Raw genomic sequence first — 22,365 nt, 5'->3', positions numbered from 1 at the left:
CCTCCGGCGGCCGACCATCGTGCTCCGGCGAACCTCCGGGGAGCCATTAACGGGTCAATTAGAACCCGAATAATTTGATTAACTTTTTGGGACGAGAGGTAAACTTAATTTCTTATTTTTATATATATGTATATATATATATATATATGGGTGTTTAGTGGTATGTCGTCATATGATAATTAAATGTATGTTTGGGTGATGAATGTTGAGTATTGATAATTAAATGTATATTGAATGATGAATGTTGAGTGTTTGATTATCATTTAATTGGTACTTGATTTATACATAAGGTGATTTGAGATTAGAGTTTCAAATGTTCCCTGTATAGTTGAATTTATTGATATAATGTTTTGTTTCTTTTGAAATCGTATTACTCATGTATTTACCTATTGAGATAATTAGCCGTGAAATTATACCATGATAGAATGAGAATGTATATGAATTCAGAATTTTATGAATTACGAAATTGTATTGGATTATGTTTGAGTTGGAACAAAACAAAAACAGCTAGCTTGGATGAGTATATTCAATGGTCTGGAGGTTTGTTGATACTGTGATAACAGGCACCTGGGTAGGGTGTTATTTTACTCTAATTGAGTTTGTACTGTGTCCTGAAACTGGGAGCGATAGCAGTACCGTATTATTGAAAAAAAAAAGGAAAAAGAAATCATTATGAAAAGAGTATGTGTCCTAAAACTGGGGGCGATAGCGTACATATACGTTGGAATATTGTTAACCATGAGACCATTGAGTATATTTCACTTAGGTCTAGCAGGGCCCTTAAAAATAAAAATAATAAATTATAATTTTATTGTTTGAAGTAAATCGAGTCTCATACCAGATGATGTTTTTATATCTTATTCTTGATTGATTGATGGGTGATTGTTTGATTTATTAAATGTTACGATGTATGAAATTAATTATATATATATATATATATATATATATATATATATATATATATATATATATATATATATAAACATAGGTAATTATGTTTATTGAGTAGGCAGCCCACCCCTTACCATGTTGAAATTTTCAGGCTAGGTTCAGAGGTTCTGTTATTTGCTAGATTTTCAGATTTATCCTGCATTCAGACTGGTTAGCACAAACATCTCATTCTCATTAGAAATTTTATGAACATTTATTAGGATTTAATGATTATTGAACTGGATTACTTGGTTTAGATTAAGTGAACTTTTATTGATCGATTACATTGTTTTATTGGTTACTGAACCGTTTAAATATTTATTTTTGATAGGCAATAAGGAATAAGGACACTTTATTTAATTATGTTGCTCTTTATATGTAATTATGATAATTGATTGGATTCGTGTGTGTTTTTAATGTGACCCGGAAGGGGGGTTATACATAAATAATAATAAATTATATATAATTTTTTTTAAAAGTTGTGCACAATGCACTTATATTAAACAAAGGAAGATTGCATTAAAGAGAAAGGAAAACTCTCAACCCACCCACCCCATGTGATTCGAATAAATAATGTTGAATTATATATAAATAATACTAAATTATATATAAATAATAATAAATTATATATAAATAATTACAATGATAATAAATAATGATAATTATTTATAATTATAATTACTGAAATTAATTTAACTGAACTGAAAGAACTTAACTTAACTGAATTAAACTTATGTATACTGAAATATTTTGGACAATTATATAAAAAAGAAAGAAATCTTAGTGATAATTTTTAAAAGAGAAATAATACATATTCACCCCCTCTAGGTATTTAATTAGTCATATTGGGCCAACATATTATTTGATTCTTTTGAGAGATCTATATATGGTATATGTGTTGTTTCTATTTTTTCTTTGTTTTTTTTAAATTTTCTTTTTCCCTTGTTTCATAAAAGATGTTTCCTATCCGTATTGCTTTTCATCTTTTTTTATAAACAGCCTTTCGATTCAATTAAATTCAATTTTGCATTTGATTCTTTTTCTATTAAAATTTCTCCACTTCTCTGATGGAATTTATCGTTTGCAACTCGTTTGCAACTCTTTCTTCTATGCAATCTTATGGTTATATTATGTTCCTTCGTGTGCGTTTGAAGTTTTGGTTGTTGAAACTGTAATAGTTTAGCTTAAAGTTTTAGTTAAATTGATTCCTTTATAGTATGAGAGCCTCTTAGACATTGTTGATTAAATTTCAACATATGGTAAGATGGGTCCGTGTTGTGCATGTTTCAAACAAAGGAGGAATTCACGTGAGAGAGTGTGTCAAAGCTAATAATAAAATTTGTTCTTCAATTTTAACTATCACCTTAAGCTTTTGGTTTAAATGGTTCCTTAACAGTATAAAAATACTTCCTTATAAAAAGTGTTACTTGTGGTTTGATTAGACGGAAGTGTTTGGAAAGTCAGTAAAGGAAATGTTTGGAAAAGTTAACGATATTCTTTACATAATAGAACTAAGTTTGTGTTAACTATTCATCACCTTTCTTTTACTAACCATCAACTCCCCTCATCCAATCAATGTCTGAACAATGGACTAGTTAGGACAACTAGGGTAGATAACGATCCATGATCTTAACTCGTCACTGTCAGTTTTGCTAACGAATTTAAGATGAAAAAAGTCCAAGATTTATGTCACACCCGACCCTAAACGGCATCGGGTATGAAGGCAAGATAAGATAACAATCTCTGAATTCAACTCATCAATTTTAACTCGTTAAATTCTTAATATAATTTTCCAATAGATAAAAATTTATTTGGACTACCTAAAGTTTTATTTAATTATTTGGCTTGGACTTGATAATTCTATCAAGGTTCCTACGTATCCCGAACGTCTTTTAATATTTAAACCGGGAATCAAAGCCACGTAGTTCTACCTATTTTAGGTAGTTCTCTTAATAGGTAGTTCTCTTAACTTATTAACTCGTTTTAACTTATTCACACGTTGAATGACACGTTAATACTTTAATTGTATATTTCACGTTGTTATAATCTTTAATCATTTTATCAAAACGAATCAAATCGAATAACTTTTTATCAAAACGAATCAAATCGAACAACGTTTTATCAAAACGAATCAAATCGAACAATGTTTTATCAAAACGAATCAAATCGAACAACGTTTTATCAAAACGAATCGTACTCAAATCAACTCGTAATCAAATAAATTTCTTTAACAAACCAACTCGTAATCAATCGAACGTAAAACATTATAATTCAAATCATCAATCATTTTATAAACGTAATATAAAATTTGTGTGTGTCCATCCTCGAATTCCACTCGTGTAGCTTATCATAACATCAATCATATCAATAATCGAGATATCTCATTCATATCTCGCCTTGAATGACGTTAGGACTACCAACCGTGCACTCTGGCCATACCGCCCTTAGGTATGGTCTTACAACTTACAACTCCTACCCCGGGCAATCCTAGATGGACAAAACGGTTTTATCTTTCTTTCAAAATATCACAGCATAAAAGTCATATTTGGACTTCAATCCAAATCATAGAAATAATAACAATAACAACTGCAACAGCTTTCTCAATCCAAAAACAATTCGTATAAAATAGTCAAATTCAACCCAATTTTCAAAGTATCAAAATCATAAATAATCATTCTTCAAATCATTATTCTCCAATCAAAATCGGGAGTATTCAAATATTTTAAATAACAATTAAAACCAAAAGTATTCACAATCACTGAAATACCTTAAAACTAAATTTAAAACCAAAACACTTTTATCAGACTCTTTTGTTTGTCACCGAACTTGTAACTGTATCGTTAATTGCGACCGAAGGTTCAATTAGACTCGTGACATTATTAGGAATCTATCCGTATAAATTTTTATTTTCAATTTCTTTATATTATTATTATTATTCAATATATATAAAGATTTATACTGTAATAATTTAATAATTAAATAACGTCAATTCTTTCTGGGTCCGAAATTCCATTTTAATACGTAATTGCTAACTACCTAACTAGAACTTAAATAAAGATAAAATGATATTACCTCGTAAATGTTACAAATCTGTCACCCGAAACACTTTGCTTAAACTCGAACTGGATCGTGTGTTATCGAAAACTTTAATCAAGACTTTTTAATATCTTTCAAAAACCTTTTTTTTATAAGGTATAGATGTATATATAGATAAAAGTATGTCCATTCTTCTCCTTTTTTTTTTTCTTTTCCTCTTTTTCCAAGTACAACATATATATGGTTTATATATTATACCATAAATTAAACTTGCTTGCTAAATAATTGACACCTAACCAAAGACTTACTAATTACTTGACACCTTTCACACTAATTCACTCTTTACTAACACGTGTAAAACTAAAACCACCTCTAACACTAGGTTGTTGAATTCAAGTTTCTATTAGCATATGTAATGGATAAAAGAAGGCCTATATTTACATTAAAATAAAAACCCAAGTTATGAAATCATATTATATTAACTCATGTTACTCATATAATAGAAGTATAACATCATTTTTATTTTTAATAGTTTATATATGTATTAAATAATTAAATTAAGTTTCTTCCAAAAATAATAATATATTTATATGTGTAAGTTTAGGATTATTTTTTTTTGATAGAAATTGGGACGAGACAGAACTTGGGTGGGTGAGCACCCGAGACCCAAGAACTGACAAACCCAAAAATATATTAAAAAAGAAAAAGTGAGTGTATGAACAAGAGAAGATGAAGGAGAACAAACAATAAGAAAGGGGAAAGAGAAAAGTTTAGAAAAGGTCAAGAAAACCGCAAGTGAGAAATATTACAAATGTCGTAATTGCTAAACCTGTGGCAAAAAGCAGGAGCTGAAGGCCACCAATTGATCACTGAGGAAGAGACTCCAAACTTTGCCAATGCATCAGCAACTCTATTTCCTTCCCTGAAGATGTGTGTAAAAAGAATGTTCATCCTAGAGCAAATGCTGAGACAACGCAACCACTCTTGTCGAATACTCCAAGGAACATCCATGGAACGATGTCGAAGCAGATTAACTATGTACATGGAGTCTGACTCAACCCAAAGCTGATGCCAATTTTTCTCCCAAGCAAGTTCAATTGCGAAAATATCGGCTCTCAATGCAGCCAAATAAGCAAAAGAAGGAGGTGTAGAAAAAGCAAAACAACCTTTAGAAAAGTCACGATAGTTGCGAAAAATGCCTCCCGCTCTTGCCTCACCAGGAGTGCCAAAAGCAGAGCCATCCACATTGACTTTAACCCAGCCCGGAGGAGGTTTAAGCCAATGGACCGGAAAAATGTTGGGAGCAGGAGGCGGCCTAGGAGAAGCCAGAAGGCGGGATAAGATAGCAGCATCTCTCCGAGAAGAGGCAAAACCTTTAGAAGTGGCCAAGGACTCTCGAATCATTCGAAAGAGGGTGATCTTCGAGTGCTGAATAGAAGGAGAAACTTCCTTAAAGATTGCTTCATTCCTGCAATGCCAGATTAACCAGATGCAAGTCACAGCAGCAACACGCCAGATCATCAACACCTGTGAGCTAAAATGAATGCTACGAAGTGTGCTGAAGAAGTGGATGAATTGGGGATGACGAGGCAAAGAGCAGTCAAAATGAATCTCAATGGCCCTCCAAAGAGAATCTGCAAAAGAACAGCTAATGAATAAGTGGTTAATGGACTCAGCATCCCTACCACATAGAGCACAACGAGAGGCAATGGAGAATCCAAGACGCTGCAGGAGGTCATGAGTTGGAATTCGACCATGCAAAACTCTCCAGAAAGTGAAGGAACGAGAAGGGGGAGTGTGAGCATTCCAAACAAATTTATACCAGTCCACCGAGGAGGAACTAGGACTGAGAACCGAATAGTACTCTTTGGCAGAGAAAATACCATTCGTAGAGGGCTGCCAAGCGCAGAAGTCAATATCATCTCTACCCCGATGAATAGATCGAATACTGTCTTGAACAGCCGAAGGAAGAGTGCCTAAGTCAAGCCACTCAGAATTTACCAGAAAATCATCAACAGAATTATAGCGAGAACGCTTATCCTGATGATCAAGACCCAATCTGTCCGCCACCGATGGTACGATCCACCTATCTGTCCAGAAATTAAGCGATGAAGACTGACCAATCCACCAAAAGGTCTGGTCCCAAATAGAAGAATAAACAAACTTACAAGAAGACCAGATCGAGGAAGGAGCAATGGTAGCTTTAGGCAAACCAGAGACAGCCATAAATCTAGACTTCAACAGAGAAAGAGCTAGATTGGTACCTTGAATCAATTCCCAACACATTTTACCTAAGAGAGCCTGGTTAAAGATCCTAAAGTCCTTAATGCCCAAACCACCCCCTTCCAAACTTTTGCAACAAGTCTGCCATGGAACCGTGATTAGCTTCCTCTGATCAATACAACCCATCCAAAGGAAGTTCCTAATACTTCTATTGAGCTTATTCAACAATCCCACTGGCCACTTATAGATCAAGAATGAGTGAACCAGAGAACCAGTAATAGCAGACTTAATTAGAGTTAAACGCCCAGCAAAGGAGTGAGAGCTACCTTTCCATTTGCTAAATTGAGAGAGAAATTTGTCAGTAAGACTGCTGAGATGACGAGCCATTGGAGCTCCTTTGAATAGGGGGACTCCTAAGTAACTAAAAGGGAGAGACTCCAAACGAATGTCAAGACAATGAGCAAGACGAACCCTCCTTGGAGGACTCACCTGAGAACCAAAAAAGATGGCAGATTTGTCCCAACTGACCTGCTGACCGGAGATCTGTCCATAGAGCAGGAAGAAATCCTTGAGAGCATGCAAGTTGCTCAAGGATGCCACTCCAAAAATGAGCATATCATCAGCAAAAAGAAGATGAGAGGGAAAAGAATTTCCTCCAGAATAATACATGGGAGAATAAGTACCCTCCCTCACCATCTTAGCAAGCCAACGAGAGAAAAAATCCTCAGCAATGTCAAACAGAAGAGGAGAGAGGGGGTCCCCTTGTCTAACCCCTCTAGAACAAGAAAAATAACCCTTTGGAGAACCATTAATCATCACAGAAATACGAGAAGATGCCAGAATGTTTAGGACCCAATCCCTAAAAGTGAGAGAAAAACCAAAGGAATCCAACACAGCCAAGAGGAAGTTCCAATCTAAAGTATCAAATGCCTTACGAATATCAATTTTTAAGGCCATGTGTCCACCAAAACATTTTCTGTCAAGCATATTAACTCCCTCAGAAGCTAAGGCAATGTACTGATGAATGCTTCTACCTTTAAAGAAACCATACTGGTTGGGAGAGACAATCCTTGCTGCAATAACTGCAAGGCGATCAGCAAGAATTTTTGAGATGATTTTAAAACCAAAGTTACTCATCACAATTGGATGGAAATTCTCAATTCTGTCAGCTTCAGCAACTTTAGGAATTAGAGCCATAATACTAGAGTTTAAACCAGACAGAATGCAACCATGATCAAAGAAAGCCTGAACCATATTGCAAACATCCTTCCCTACAATATCCCAAAAGAGACGATAAAAAATTCCCGCAAAACCATCAGGGCCAAGGGCACTGTCAGGATCCATGAAAAAGACCGTGTCTTTAATAGTTTCAATGGAAGGTTTAGAAGTTAATTCCTCATTCTCCAAAGAAGTTACTAAGGTAGGAATTACCTCATTAATTGAAGAAAGATCAACATGTTCCCTAGAACTACGAAAGAGATTAGAGAAATATTCAATTACATGATCAGATAATCTAACCGTGTCAGAAGTGGGACCCTCATGTCTGATCCTCAAATGATGAATGTCGGCCCATGTCTTTCTAACTCTAGCAGACCTTTGGAAAAAACTAGTGTTTCGATCCCCCTCTTTAAGCCACTTAACACGGCTTTGCTCTCTGTACATCATCTCCTGCCGAAGAAGCTGTAAATCAAGGTTGGAACAAGCGGCAGAAGCAGCATTACTCAATTCCGAAGAATCACCATGTTCTGAAATTTGCTTTTGAATATCAGCAAGATGAACTTCAGCCAGGTGGATATTAGAATCAATTCTGCCAAACACGTTTTTATTCCAATCCCCGAGGATAGGCCTAAGGGTGCGAAGTTTATGACATAATAGTTGAGCAGGAGGGAGAGAGATGTGGGATGTAGACCAGTGATTAGCAATTACCCCCTTTAAAGAATGTTTAGGATTAACACATAGATTACACATGTCATTTACAAAAGTTTAAAATTGACATATATATTACAAATGTCACTTGCATGCTTTCCAACATTTTTATAGAATAAAAATATTTTCATTTTTTTATAATAAAATAATTTACACTAAAAATAAATCTTTTAACTAATTAAATTTTTATAATAAAATAAATTCAAATTGAATTGCAAATTCGTATATACGATTTGAGAATTAGCAAAATATCGATTTTGGTCCTTTTAATATATAGCTTTTTATAAAACTTTACCCAAACTTTTAATTTACATTTAAAACATTAAATGAAACTCAATAATATAATTATATATGACAAAATCTAATTTTGAGTATAAATTACTTTAAATTTTTAGACACGGACGTGACAATTTACATACCTGATAACAACCTAAATGATTCTTTCTAGAGTAAGAAATAAAGGCAAATTAATGGAAATATTGGCAAGCTGTTATTCCTCCTAGAAATCGGATTAATGACGATTAAGGCATGGTTTATGTAGAATTAATGAGGAGGTAAATATGCAATAATGAAGAAAAGGAAGGAGTCTCTAGCATTATGTCATACTGCGTAGACCATTACGAGACACGTCATAATAAGATACACCCCGATGAGAGCGGGTAAAAGGGACCTGCCATTGTTCTCACGAAGAGCGTACATATGCCTTGACGGTTCTAAGAATACCAAAGGGCACCTTTATAACCATCCATAAATGGGAATAAATACATTTAAATGATAATTAATAGCCACTAAGGGGAGTAATGACATGATTATTCGAATACAACATCATTAATGCCAGATGTTACAAAACCCTATAGAAATACCCCTACTTTGAGGTATTCTAGGTATGATTATTGATTCCCCCTAAAACACTTGTCAATTATTATTATCATTCTCAAATAATATACTAATTTTGGCATCAGAGTGTCCCCCGCTGATCCCAACGACACCTCACAGGTAGAGGTGGCAAAAGTAGAAATGACCTGATTACATGACACGAAATTGACACACAATTTTAGTATTTGGGTTTAGCTTAGTAGGTAATGTGTTATTTTTAGGTTGACACGTTTTGGGGTTGGGTTAGGATTGACATACTAACCCGAAAACGACACGAAATGACATAAATATTTAAAATTATTGTTATATTCTCTCGAGTTTTTTTTATGTCATTTTATTAATGGGGCGGGTCTATTTTTTGGTGTCCTCCTTGTTGATGGATTTATTTGTGTGGAATGTAAGAGGAGCGGCAAGCAAGGCTATCCGTCTCCATGTGAATGATTTAATTAGACAGTTTAACCTTTGTTGTTTTGCTTTACTAGAGACTAAGATCAGTGGAGGTAAAGTAGATGATGTAGTTAAGAAATTTAAAAGCTGGAAGTGTGTTCGGTTAAAGGCTATTGGTCGTGCTAGTGGGATTTGGCTTTTCTACCTGATCTTATTCATTTCGATATCATGAAGATGGATAAGCAATTTATTCACAGTAAAGTCATGTCCTGGTAAAGACCCTTTATTTCTCACCATCATGTATGCTAATCCTATCCTCGCCAATCGTAAACGGCTTTGGGAGGTTTTATATAGTATTAGTGCTAGAATGGTGGATGCTTTGGTTTGTTGCTGGTGATTTTAATGATATTGCTCTTATAAGCGATCAAAGAGGTGGAGGTACTCATTATATTAATCAGTGTCTGAACCATAAACAGAATATGGATATGTGTGGAGTGTCGGATCTTAGTGTGACGGGTCATAAATTTACATGGAAACGTAATAGCACTTTTGTTCGCCTGGACAAAGTCTATGCTAATATTACAGCTAGCAGTCGATTTCCAGAGGCAGCAGTGCTGAATCTTCCCTTCCGTCATTTTGATCACTGTCCTATCTTATTAAGACTGGTTAGAGCTCCTCATCCTAAAGGGGTGAGACCTTTTCGGTATTTGGTGGCTTGGGAGTCTCACCCGGAGTTCAAAAAATTTGTTCATAACAATTGGAAGCCTCAGTCTAACGTTTTACAAGCTGTGGATGGTTTTAAAAGCAACATTGCGGGCTGTAATAAGAACATTTTTGGCCATATTATCAAAAGGAAGCATAAAATTCTGAGTAGAATTGCTGGGATTCAACGCTCATTGGAGATCAGGTTTGACCATAGCTTAAATTGTTTAATCAGGCCTCTTCAGCATGAGTTGGAAGTTGTGTTGCATCAAAAAGAGTTGCTTTGGTTTCAAAAATCAAGGAAAGCTTGGATTAAGGACGGAGATCGAAATACTAGGTATTTCCATCTCTCTACGATTATTAGAAGGAAAAAGAATCGGATTGATGCTATAAAAATCCTAATGGAGAATGGGTTTATGAGGATGAGGATATTCGTCATTTGGCCTTAAATTTCTATAAAGAGTTATTTTAGAAGGATCAAATGGATTTAGAAAGAGCTCAGACAATGGCTACTTTTCCTTCAATTAGCAAGGAGAAGATTCTTGAAGCCTTTCACCCAATTAATTATAAAGAGATTGGCCAGGCTATCTTTAGTATCGGGGCTACCAAAGCTCCGGGTATTGATGGGCTCCCGGCTGGTTTTTTTATCATAAACATTGGGAAACGGTTAAGGATGGGGTCTGCAGTTTTGTCGAGGGTTTTTTTAGAGGATCTGAGGATATTAGGTTGGTTAATAAAACTCTACTTGTTCTGATTTCAAAAGTAGAGAATCCTTCTTCTTTCTTACAAATGAGGCCGATTAGTTTGTGCAATGTTCTGTATAAGACTGTCACCAAAATGGTGGCTAATAGACTCCACTGTATTCTCCCAGATATTATCAGCCAAAACCAAGGTAGTTTTATACCTGGGATAGATGATGGATAATGTCATTATTGCACAGGAAATGGTTCATTCGATGAAAGTTAAGAAGGGAAAGCGTGGTTTTGTGGCTTTAAAGCTTGATCTGGAGAAAGCCTATGATCGGCTTAACTGGAGTTTTCTTCTTGAGAGTCTGAGGAGAGATGGGATCATAGAGAATTGGAGGAGGTTAATTGAGGTTTGTATTACTTCTCCTGTTTTTCAAGTTATGATAAATGGGGATATGTCGGATGATTTTACTCCTTCCCGGGGCATTCGTCAGGGTGACCCTATAAGCCCTTTCTTGTTCGTTATTGCTATGGAGAGGTTGACTCACCTTATACATGAGGCTGTGGTCACTGGGAGATTTCATCCTGTGACCATTAACAAGTTTTGCCCCTGGTGACACATTTGTTTTTTTTTTGCGGATGATGTGATTATTTTTTTGTCGAAGGAAGTGACGAGCAAATTGTTGTGATTATGGATATCCTCAATTGATTTTGCTCTGCTTTTGGACAAAAACTTAACATCCAAAAATCCCGGATGATGTGTTCTAATAATATGGAACAGGGTTTCTGTAAACAGCTGAGTGAGTTTTCAGGCATTCCTCTTACCAAATCTTTGGGCAACTATCTGGGGATTCCTCTACATAGTGATAGAGTGTCTAAAGCGTCTTTCAATGATGTTTTTGACAAAATTAATAGCAAGTGTGCTAGTTGGAAAGCAAAATCACTTTCTCTTGCAGATCGTCTTACTTTGATTCAGTCAGTGAACTGCGCGGTGCCTAATCATATTATGCAAGCTTGTCGTCTTCCTGAATCAGTTCTTAACGGTTTAGATAAAATCAATCGGCGTTTCCTATCGGGGGACTCGGTGGAAGGTACGAAAATTCATTTTGTTCCTTGGAAGAAGGTTTGCCAACCTAAAATTTTGGGTGGCCTTGGGATTAGACATGCTAAGGATAATAACAAAATGTTGTTAATGAAACTCCTTTGGAGGATGTGGCAATCTCCGTCTGCTCTGTGGGTCCGGCTCCTTTGCGGGAAGTATAGGAATGATAGGATTTTTGGGGGGTATAAAGGAAAAGTTCAGGTTTGTTCCTTTTTATGGAAAGGGGTTAATGCGGTTTTTTTTTTAGTTTTGCACTGGTATTGGATGGTCGGTTGGCAATGGGAGATCGATTAGTTTTTGGAATGATGCTTGACTAGGGAAGCAGCCTTTGTTGGAGATTTGTTCTATTCCTCCGCCTCCGGAGTTTTGAAATTGGAGAATTGCGGATGTTGTGGCTGAGGATGGAGAGTGGGATTGGTCTAAATTTGATCTTTTTTTCAGCCTTGAAACTCTCCTGAGAATCCGAGGAGTTAAAGTTAGTTGTATGGAGGAGGATGGTGATACTCATTATTGGTCGTTTACTAATAATGGTGCTTACTCTTGTAAATATGCTTTTGAGGCCTTTAATCAGGATATGGATATTCCTCCTTCAAACCTTTGGAAGGTTATTTGGTCCTTGAAGGTTCCTTATCGTATTAGGAGTTTTCTTTGGCTCTGTGCTAAGAATAGGCTCCTGACGAATGTTTAAAGGAAAAGATGACATTTGGTAGATTCTGATGCATGTAGTAGATGTAAAGCTCATGCGAAAACCAGCTGTCATATTCTTAGAGATTGTGCTGGAAGTAAGGCCGTGTGGGTAAAAATGTTGCCTGAACAGTGTCTTTCTGCCTTCTTTTCCTATTCGGAACAAGACTGGTTTTGGGAGGGTATTGGAGGGAAGGTTTTGGCTGAGCTCGAGCATGAAGTAATTCTGTTTGCTGTGGTCTGCCACCAAATTTGGCATTAGAGGAATGTAGAGGTGGTAGGAGAAGGAGTGGTTGTCATTCCTAATTTGCTGGAGTTCTTCTTCAGGAAAGTTAAATCAATTGTTGAGAGTTTTACAGTTGATAGCTTAGCAGGTTCTATCCAAAGGGCAGCTGTTCATCTGTTAGGCTGGGATAGACCTGATGAGGGGGTGGTGAAGTTAAATACCGATGGGTCGTGTAAAGAGAATGGAAAAATTGCTGTCGGTGGTGTTTTAAGAGATTCTGGAGGTGCTTGGTTGTCTGGTTTTGCTCAGAATCTGGGCTTGGGCTCTTCGTTTATTGCTAAGCTCTGGGGTATCTTTTTTGGGCTTAGGATGGCAGAGGGTCTGGGGATTAGGAAGCTGCTCGTGGAGTCAGACAATCTCGAAGCAGTCAATTTAATTTCTGATAAAAGGGATCTGTGCTTAGAGAGCTAGAATTTAGTCAAGGCAATTAGAAGGATTTGCTCCTCTTTCGATATTATCAACTTCTGTCATGTTTACAGAGAGCAGAATCGAGTGGCAGATCGGCTTGCTACAGAAGGCCATGAGAGGGCTTTGGGCGTCTCGATTTTCTCCTCTCCCCCTGATTTCCTTTAATCTTTGCTTTCGGAAGATAATGTGGGAGTTAGCTTTCCTAGGCTAATCCCGGGCTAACTTGTTGTGGTGTTTTGTTTTTTCTTTCTTTTCCCTACCAAAAAATAAAATAAAAATAAAGATAGTAAAATTATAATTATTACTTGCAAATATGATTCAAACCTCCTAAATTGTTATAAACGCATTATATGACTCATTAACATGTTATTAACGGACTTTTTGATGGTTAATGTTAATATACTAATATAAAAATGACATAAAGTATTTAAAAAAGTATTATATCTTCTTATACTTTTAAAAGTTGTCATTAATATATATGCATAACAAAATTATAGCTAACTCGTAAACACAACACGAAATCGACACTGACCCGAGGTTAACACGATTATAATATGAAAGTTTTTGGGTTAGGTTTGGTTTACTCTTTTCAACACGAACACGAAAATGACATGACTCGAACACGAAATTGTCAGGTCTACTCATAAGGAAAAGGCCCTGATCGAGGATTTTTGACAAGTTAACAATACCTTAGATATATATATTTTCGGAAATCAAATAACTTGGGAGCTCATTCGCTTCCTTACTCACTAGTAAGCCATATGTTCTAAGGCCAGCACATTACCTTCTCATGTGAGCCATTCTTCTGGAGCTGCTTATTAAAAAGAATGTATGGTCAGCCTTGGGGTCCAGTCCAACATTCTGTTGATTCCCCCAATTCGGCCTAATAACTATCCTCCTACATTTTTAATATCATAATTAAAATTTGTAACAAAATTACAATGACCTATAAACACGATAAGAAATTGATGCTAACAATGTCTACAACCATTTACTCTATTTTTCATACTCCAACTCTATTTATCCTACTCTATCTTCAATTATAAAGTTACTACATTAACACTTCTTCAACCATCTACTCCATTTATAACTAAAAAAAAGAATAATATTTTTAACAAATAATATTTTATTTTTATTTATATTAATTTTCACATGCCATTTATGTTATTTATAATTGCAAAAATGTAGCAAGGAGTTGCAACTCTATTGGAGGGGCAAATGGAAACTATACTACATTTTTGGAGTACCATCGGAGATGCTGTAACCCAATTAGTTTGACAGGATTAAGACATAATATTTTTTTAGGTTGGTTTAGAGTTGAATCATTTAATATTAACCCGATAATTATCACGATATGAATGCGACACTAACCCTATTTTTGACATACCTATTTCTAGCTATTGTATTTATATTAATGATGTGATATGTTTCATCTACTTAGCTTACAATAACATATAAAAATAATCTAAAGTTTATCAAGTCATAGTAGCACCATTACCTAATTCGACGGTGTATAAAAGCTATAGTTCACTTATGAACAAATAAAAATAAAATGTTTCATTAAGATACAATTGTAGGTACACATATGCATCATAAGAATCTTGAGAAGCCCTAATCATAAGCGAGATATATACTAGTGTCTTTAATTCTAACATCCGGATGGTAAGACATTCCCGGTAAATTTGGGCTTGATGTTGACGCATTCTGCTGTTGAACGACTTTGTGTTTTTCCAATGTATTTCAGATTAATTCCACCCAAGTCCACTTCTTCACATGGATATTGCTTGCTACAAATTAGTTGAATAGCTTTCGGGGTGAAAGAAGTGCCTCTTATACGTCTAAAGGAAATTTTTGAGAGCTTGACATTCGATTGAGTCTAACAAAATCAAACAAAAAAGTTATTGTTGTGAAATAATAAAATAGAAATTATATTAAAAGCATTGGGGTTAAAGATTAAAAAAAATACTCTTAATATATTTGGGTGAGTTAGAGTTGCACTATTAATACTTATGAAAGGTACAACACTGCTTTCCTTTTTTTTCTCTAACTAAATTTTGTCCTTTTACTAATGAAAAGAATCCACAAAATTTTCTAATTTAAGTCAGAAAAATTATTGATGGTAAAATTTCACCTTTAATATTGTTAATGATATAATTATGTCACTCTAAATACATTAAGGGCCTAAAATTGAACCTGAAAATAAAGTATTTTTATTTTGAAAAAATATATATATATATATAATTACCTGTTTATTGCAATGATTGCTAGGGCAATACATTTGATCAATAAGGATAGGATTGGAGACATTGTTCATGGTAATATCTTCAAACAACATATTGGATGCAATGCTTTTATATATTCCTGACCAAGTTTTGATCCTAACACCATTATCTGCATGATTGATAATGCATCTCTTAACTAATACTCCGGTCACAGGTTCTTCATTTTGATACTTCCCTAAACTTCCAATACTAATGCCATGGCCAGGTCCACATGATACATCAACAATTTTAATTTTTGAGCTACCATCCCCGATTGAAATACAATCATCACCGGTACCAATTGTAGTATTCACAATGTTTATTCCTTCACAACGTCCCATATGAATTCCATCTGTATTAGGACTGTCTGCGGGTGCTTGTATTGTAACACGTTTGATAGTTAAGTTACGACACTCTAATATGTTGAAATGAAAATTCTTACTATCCACGGATTTTATGTTCTCAATCGTACCATTTTGAATGTAATCCAACCTAAGGGTCTGAAAAATAAAATTTCTTTTTAGACATAGTCATAAAAATTTTAATTTTTTTATTGTTAAGTGTTGGAAAAAATTGAATAAAATTATTTGTTAATTTTAATACCAACAAACACCTCTTTCCATGAACAGTCGTGCCCTTCGTGAACAGTCGTGTTTGTACGTAAACAGTCGTGTCTGTCCGTGTACAATCGTGTTTTTTCGTGAAATGACATATCCTTTCGAGTTCTATTTATATAGAATGGATTGTCAAAATTCACAAGTTGCTGAAACTGTTGGAAAAAATATTCTCTGGAATTGTCAAATTCAGATACGGTTAAGAAAAATAATCTGTGTAATTTTTCCTACTATCAGTCTGTTCATAATGTCTTGTTTTCCTACTCCGGTGATAACTAGGCTACACACGGTTTGAGTTCGCTTGCGTAATCTGTTGTATCCTGGGAGACGATCGTCAATAGCGACGATATCTGTCTTAAGGAAACTGCTAATACAGGCCTTAGATTTGTCTAACTCCATTCTTTTAATTTTCTAGTTTTACTGTTTATATGTTTTTCTGTGTTTGTTTGTTTTTTGGTTAATCACATCTAATATTTTTAAGACAGACGTAATCGTTTGTTTAACAATCTTAAGACAGATGAAATTATTTGCTGATTTATAAAAGAACATTTACAGAAAGCATTGTGTGGAACTAATTTAAATTCTACACAAGTATTGACATTTTTATAGTTTGGGCAGATTTCCGGGATTCTTGATGTCAATTCAAACAATGAATTCAACCAAAATTCTATGTCAATTTTTCTGTGTGTGGAAAAAGCAGTTTGTAGAATATTATGCAGTAGCATTTTAACTTGTGATATTGCTGGAAATATCATTAGTTTTTGTTTATTCAATGGAGTCTAGCATTCAAGGTTAGTTTCCTCATATCTTTAAATAATAATAAATAGTACACTAGTTGTAAATTTCGTTTGGTTGATAATGGCCTGGAAACTATTTTTATTATTAAATGTTATTATAATATGAGGTGTAGTTTTCAACCATGAAAACCATGAAGGCTGTCAGTTCAGTTCATAGAGTTTTTCTAAATTTTACAGAAATATTTCAATTGTTTGGTATTGTTCATCTTACCTTGTTTCAGTTAATATTTGCAATTTTCGTAGTTGTTTTGATGAACAGGAATATGTTGATGATCAATTATGTTGACGAATAGATCGTAATCGGAACATTATATTGCGACAGATTGGAGGACAACTTAATATATATAGTTTATAATTTTGTTGTTAATTATTTATTACGTATCTGTTTGTTTAAACAGATTATAATTTTCTGATTCTAACTTGGTTTTGTTTAGAATTTCAGGAAGAAAAAGTTCATAATTGTTTTCTTGTTTCTGTTTGTTTAAACAGATTAATTGCCTTTTTCCATATGTTGGTACATACGATTAATTGAAGATGGATCCGGTTTTAAGAACATGGTCACTTCAAAGGCTTTAGGCCTACTTGTACCAGTGGCAACGTGTAAGCCACAATGAAAATTTTAAAGACTTTGTGATAAAAGAAAATACGTTTTCTTTAGAAATGATGATGATATGCGAAAATTCCATATTTGATATTCTCGCGCGTAAGGGTGGATTTACATTAGAAATGTGAAATGTCATAAATTGACAAATCTGAGCATTGATGTTATCTAGCCGAGTTAGACGCTGGTAGATAAACATTTGATTGGCTAGATTTAATTTATGAAAGTTACTAAAAATGTGGAAATCAGATCGCCTTAAAATAAGTACGTTACAATGATGGAATCGAAGATAAATATCATATCAGTCGGTGAATATGCGGTATAAAAAGCTTATGTATGATGAGTTACAGGTAGAAAAGCTTCTGTGTGATAACACCGTTAGTCGATTGATCTCAACGAGTGTATTTCTTATTGATTTTGTAGAATCAAAAGATAACACAGCGGATCCGCTAACCTAGAGGTTAAACCGAGATCAAATTGAAAAATCATCGAAAGGAATGAGACAAAAGCCCATAGAGAAGAGGCGTTATGTGAAGGAAAACCCTACCTAGTTGACTGGAGATCCCAAGAAATAGGTTCAAAGGGACAACCTAATTGCATAAATCTTGCGCGTTCACTGTGGGGGTTAAACCCTCGTCCATTCCTAGATGTAAACAGTAACACCAATGGGAAAAGGTTAAGCTATATGCTTTTAATGATACATTGTGCGTCAGTATTCTGAGGAAATAAAATCACCTATGTCAGAGTGAAGTGAGGTCGCTTCGATGGAGACTAGTGTGGGGCCTAGTTCTCTTAAACTCTCGCAGAACCAGGCGATGTTCATGACCATAACGAACATAACCATGAGAACCATACTGTGTTATGTTGGTATCTGTGTGGGGTATATCATCGTTTACACAAACGGCAGAATAGTTCAAAGACATCGCATCTACTAGTCAGCCAGTAAAGTAAATATACTTTCACAAGGGAAGGTTCAAGGCACATTAGCTACCTATCCTATGCAGATAGCTTCTGTAGAAAGTTATCACCATTTCGTAATTGTCTCGTTTCTAATTTTATTCATGTGGGGGATTGTTGGAAAAAATTGAATAAAATTATTTGTTAATTTTAATACCAACAAACACCTCCTTCCATGAACAGTCGTGTCCTTCGTGAACAGTCGTGTTTGTACGTAAACAGTCGTGTCTGTCCGTGTACAATCGTGTTTTTTCGTGAAATGACATATCCTTTCGAGTTCTATTTATATAGAATGGATTGTCAAAATTCACAAGTTGCTGAAACTGTTGGAAAAAATATTCTCTGGAATTGTCAAATTCAGATACGGTTAAGAAAAATAATCTGTATAATTTTTCCTACTATCAGTCTGTTCATAATGTCTTGTTTTCCTACTCCGGTGATAACTAGGCTACACACGGTTTGAGTTCGCTTGCGTAATCTGTTGTATCCTGGGAGACGATCGTCAATAGCGACGACATCTGTCTTAAGGAAACTGCTAATACAGGCCTCAGATTTGTCTAACTCCATTCTTTTAATTTTCTAGTTTTACTGTTTATATGTTTTTCTGTGTTTGTTTGTTTTTTGGTTAATCACATCTAATATTTTTAAGACAGACGTAATCGTTTGTTTAAGCAAGTATCGATATCAAAAAAGAAAAGGCAAAAAATGTTACTATGGGAAGATTTTTGCAATTAGGGTTCTTTTGACAAATGTTGTGTTGCCATGCGCGAGATCCATCACTATTTAATGTGCCACCTCCTGTAATTCTGAAATTATTAACTTTTTTTACCCTAATCCAATAGTCTCCGGTATGAGCTGCAAGGCTACTTGGGGCTTTTAGATTTCCTTTAATCACAATAACTATTGGAGCTTTGCAAGGACCAACCAAATCTATTTCCCCCAATAAATAATTCCCCTCCCGAATAAGAATTTCGCTTGCACAAGCCTCATTCCAAGCCTTCAACAATGCCTATAAAAAAAGTTATCAATCAAATATTTTTATTTATCAAAGTATATGTTTCTATTATATAGTATAAACCAAGTTAAACATAACAAATCTCAATAAGGTGTTCATAAGATCACATATTCACCTTCTGTTAATTATTTTTAATTCTGAAAAAATGTCAAAATGGAAATAAATGACACAAATTTAAAGATCATTCATGTAACTGATTGATGATGACTAAAACAAGAGAAAAAAAAAGAGCTACATCTATCTCATTTGGAAAAAGTTGTGTTCAATAGAGGATGATCTCCTCATATTACATATCAAACTGATTTTAAACTCTAAACAATTCGATAGGTTCATATATGAATCAAGACTATTAATATTAGACATGACAACATGATTTACAAAGACAATTCGTCTGATATGATTATTATTATATTTATTTTATTTATATCATATATAATTATGTGGAATATATATATATAGATTACATAACAAGATTATGACACAAGAATCCATTTTGAGACCCTTAATCCAAATTGATTAATGTAGGTTTGAACTGAAAAAAATATTAAAAGGGTAAATTTCTTCTCAAGGAAAACTAATTACTTCGATATATGATTCACTTGTATTATACTATAGGCATAATTAATATTTATAATCATGAAGTGAAAGTGAAAAAAAAATAGTATATATTTTAATTAAGTTGATGGAATATTTTAGTGGAAATTAAGATGTAATGAATGTAGAGTCACAAATTAATAACCTGGTTGATGTTTGATGTTTGGCTAGCTTTACCACCATATTTTATAATATCAATCACATGTTTTTTTGGGGAAGCAGCCTCTACAATTGAACCTAATAATAAAAAGAAGGGAATTGTCAAGTATTTGATGATTGGATTCATCTTTAATGATTTTCCAATTCCCTTAATTTTTTACATGCTCTATGAGATATATTTATACTTACAAAATCCTCAATTTTTTTATCTATCAATTTGCAGGAATTTCTATCAGCATGCTATTTTTATAATTTTAGGCTTTTATTGTTTGGAATTAATGGCAAGATTTTAGTTAAGAACAAGTCATGCATACTTGTTACGATTTTGTACTATTTTTTAGTTTTCATTCCTCCATATATATCATTTGTCGAATGTATTTCTAAATTTAAATTTATTTCATAATAGTTTGACAATATTTTATTGGAATGATCACATTATATGATTTTTATCATGTTTTATTCTTTTAATCATTAGTTATCATTTGAAAGGAGGAAATAAATAGAAGATTTCGACTACTTTAAAGTTAACTTCGATATTACAACAACATATTTTTTTTAGGATTTAGATCCTTTTTAGTTGGATATTAATTAAATTTTTTTATTAAATAAACAATTAATTGATTCAAAGTTGATCATACATTTTTAAATTGTCGTTCTCTCAATAAGAAATTTTTACATACATTATAAAGTCAAATTCGAGATCTAGATTACACTGACATTTTTTTTAATTAGTAAAACTATATCCAGTGCATGGATCTTCTATGATGTTTTCTCAACAGTAACTGGTTATTTAAAAAGTCTTCATTAACCAATTAGTTGATCATAATTATTACATAGTACCAAAGTATGTTTGAAATTCCATCATTTTCTAACCGTAATTTATAATAGTAAATAATTTATGGCTTTGATACATTAAGGAATATTCTCTAGTATATTCTTAGGAAATATCACTAACGCGTGGATCTATATCCTTCCTTCGATGGATAAGTTATAAGGGAATAAGGAGGATCTTTTTACCCCAACCAAAGAATATCCCCTGGAGATGCCTAGAGTACCATCTGTCCATGTTGATTAATATCCAATGTTCGGTCCATAATCATTATAATGAAGAAAGGAGATCATTTGGATCTTGTGAGGCAGTTAGACAAAGGACAACTACCATATAGGGTGGGGCACGCTGCTGACATCATAGCGGCCAAGGGTCCTCACGATCAATTGGAGGAAGACACTTGTTAGATGGGTCACTAGGGCACACATTGAAGGAAAATAGACAAGCCTAGGCACATCAGAATTATAAATTTTTATCTATTTCTCTTTTTCCAAGATTCGTTAATTGTTATTTCATGTACAGAGGGATTAAACATATGTACTTTGGTTGACAGACTATCTACCATTGTAAACAAAGTGCCCACGTGGATGTCACGTCAATCACGAACACAAACAAAAATAAAACTAAAACATTAGTAATCAACCAAAATAGCAACCAATTGTAAATTGCCTCTAACGGTATCCATACGAACTAAGAAACGAATGGAACGGAAGAGATAATTTATCAAAAGAGGGATGAGAATAATTTTCTCTCTTTGAGACTGTGTTGGCCAAAATTCTATATGCCAAGGGGGTGTATTTATAGTCTTTTAATCCTTTAATCCTAATCCTATTAGGTTTAGGGGGCGTTTGGTTCGCATAGGGGTAACAGAATTGAATCAAGAAAAGGAAACAAAGAGAAAGGGATGGAATGACCCTGAATTCCCTTCTCTGTTTGTTTCAGTTCCGCAAAGGGAATAATATACCCATAATTCCCTTTGTGGTTTTTTGGTTCAAATGAGGTAATAAACTAGACTTGTATTTTTAACAATAATTTCTATCCAATAATATGTCTATATTAATAAATTAATCACATGTAAATATAAGAATGAAAATCAATTTATTCAACTATTAAAATCAAAAGACGATGAAACTGAAGAAACAAAAATAAAATAAATCAAAGAAAAATAAATATTTTATTTTAAAAAGAAAATAATTATTTTAAAATAATTAAAAATAAATATCAAAACCGAATAATATGATAAAAGAAAAATATTTGTCAAAATTATTTTTCAGGATAAAAAATAAAAACGA

General features: G+C 33.9%; 1 protein-coding gene across 1 annotated transcript; it reads right to left on the bottom strand.

Moving 5' to 3' along the window:
• Window positions 1-14,894: 14,894 nt before the first annotated feature.
• LOC136218511 (polygalacturonase-like) lies at window positions 14,895-20,371 on the bottom strand. The gene is made up of 4 exons (XM_066005421.1): window positions 20,231-20,371; window positions 19,306-19,485; window positions 15,492-16,007; window positions 14,895-15,122 (listed from the first exon to the last, which is right to left on the bottom strand). Exons 1-4 carry the CDS (start codon window positions 20,369-20,371, stop codon window positions 14,895-14,897), a joined length of 1,065 nt encoding a protein of 354 aa, XP_065861493.1.
• Between the last annotated feature and the right edge of the window lie 1,994 nt (window positions 20,372-22,365).

Source organism: Euphorbia lathyris, chromosome 1 (assembly GCF_963576675.1).
Source record: "Euphorbia lathyris chromosome 1, ddEupLath1.1, whole genome shotgun sequence".
Lineage (NCBI taxonomy): Eukaryota > Viridiplantae > Streptophyta > Magnoliopsida > Malpighiales > Euphorbiaceae > Euphorbia > Euphorbia lathyris.
The sequence above is the reverse complement of the archived record's forward strand: the minus strand, read 5'-3'. Positions and strand labels throughout refer to the sequence as shown.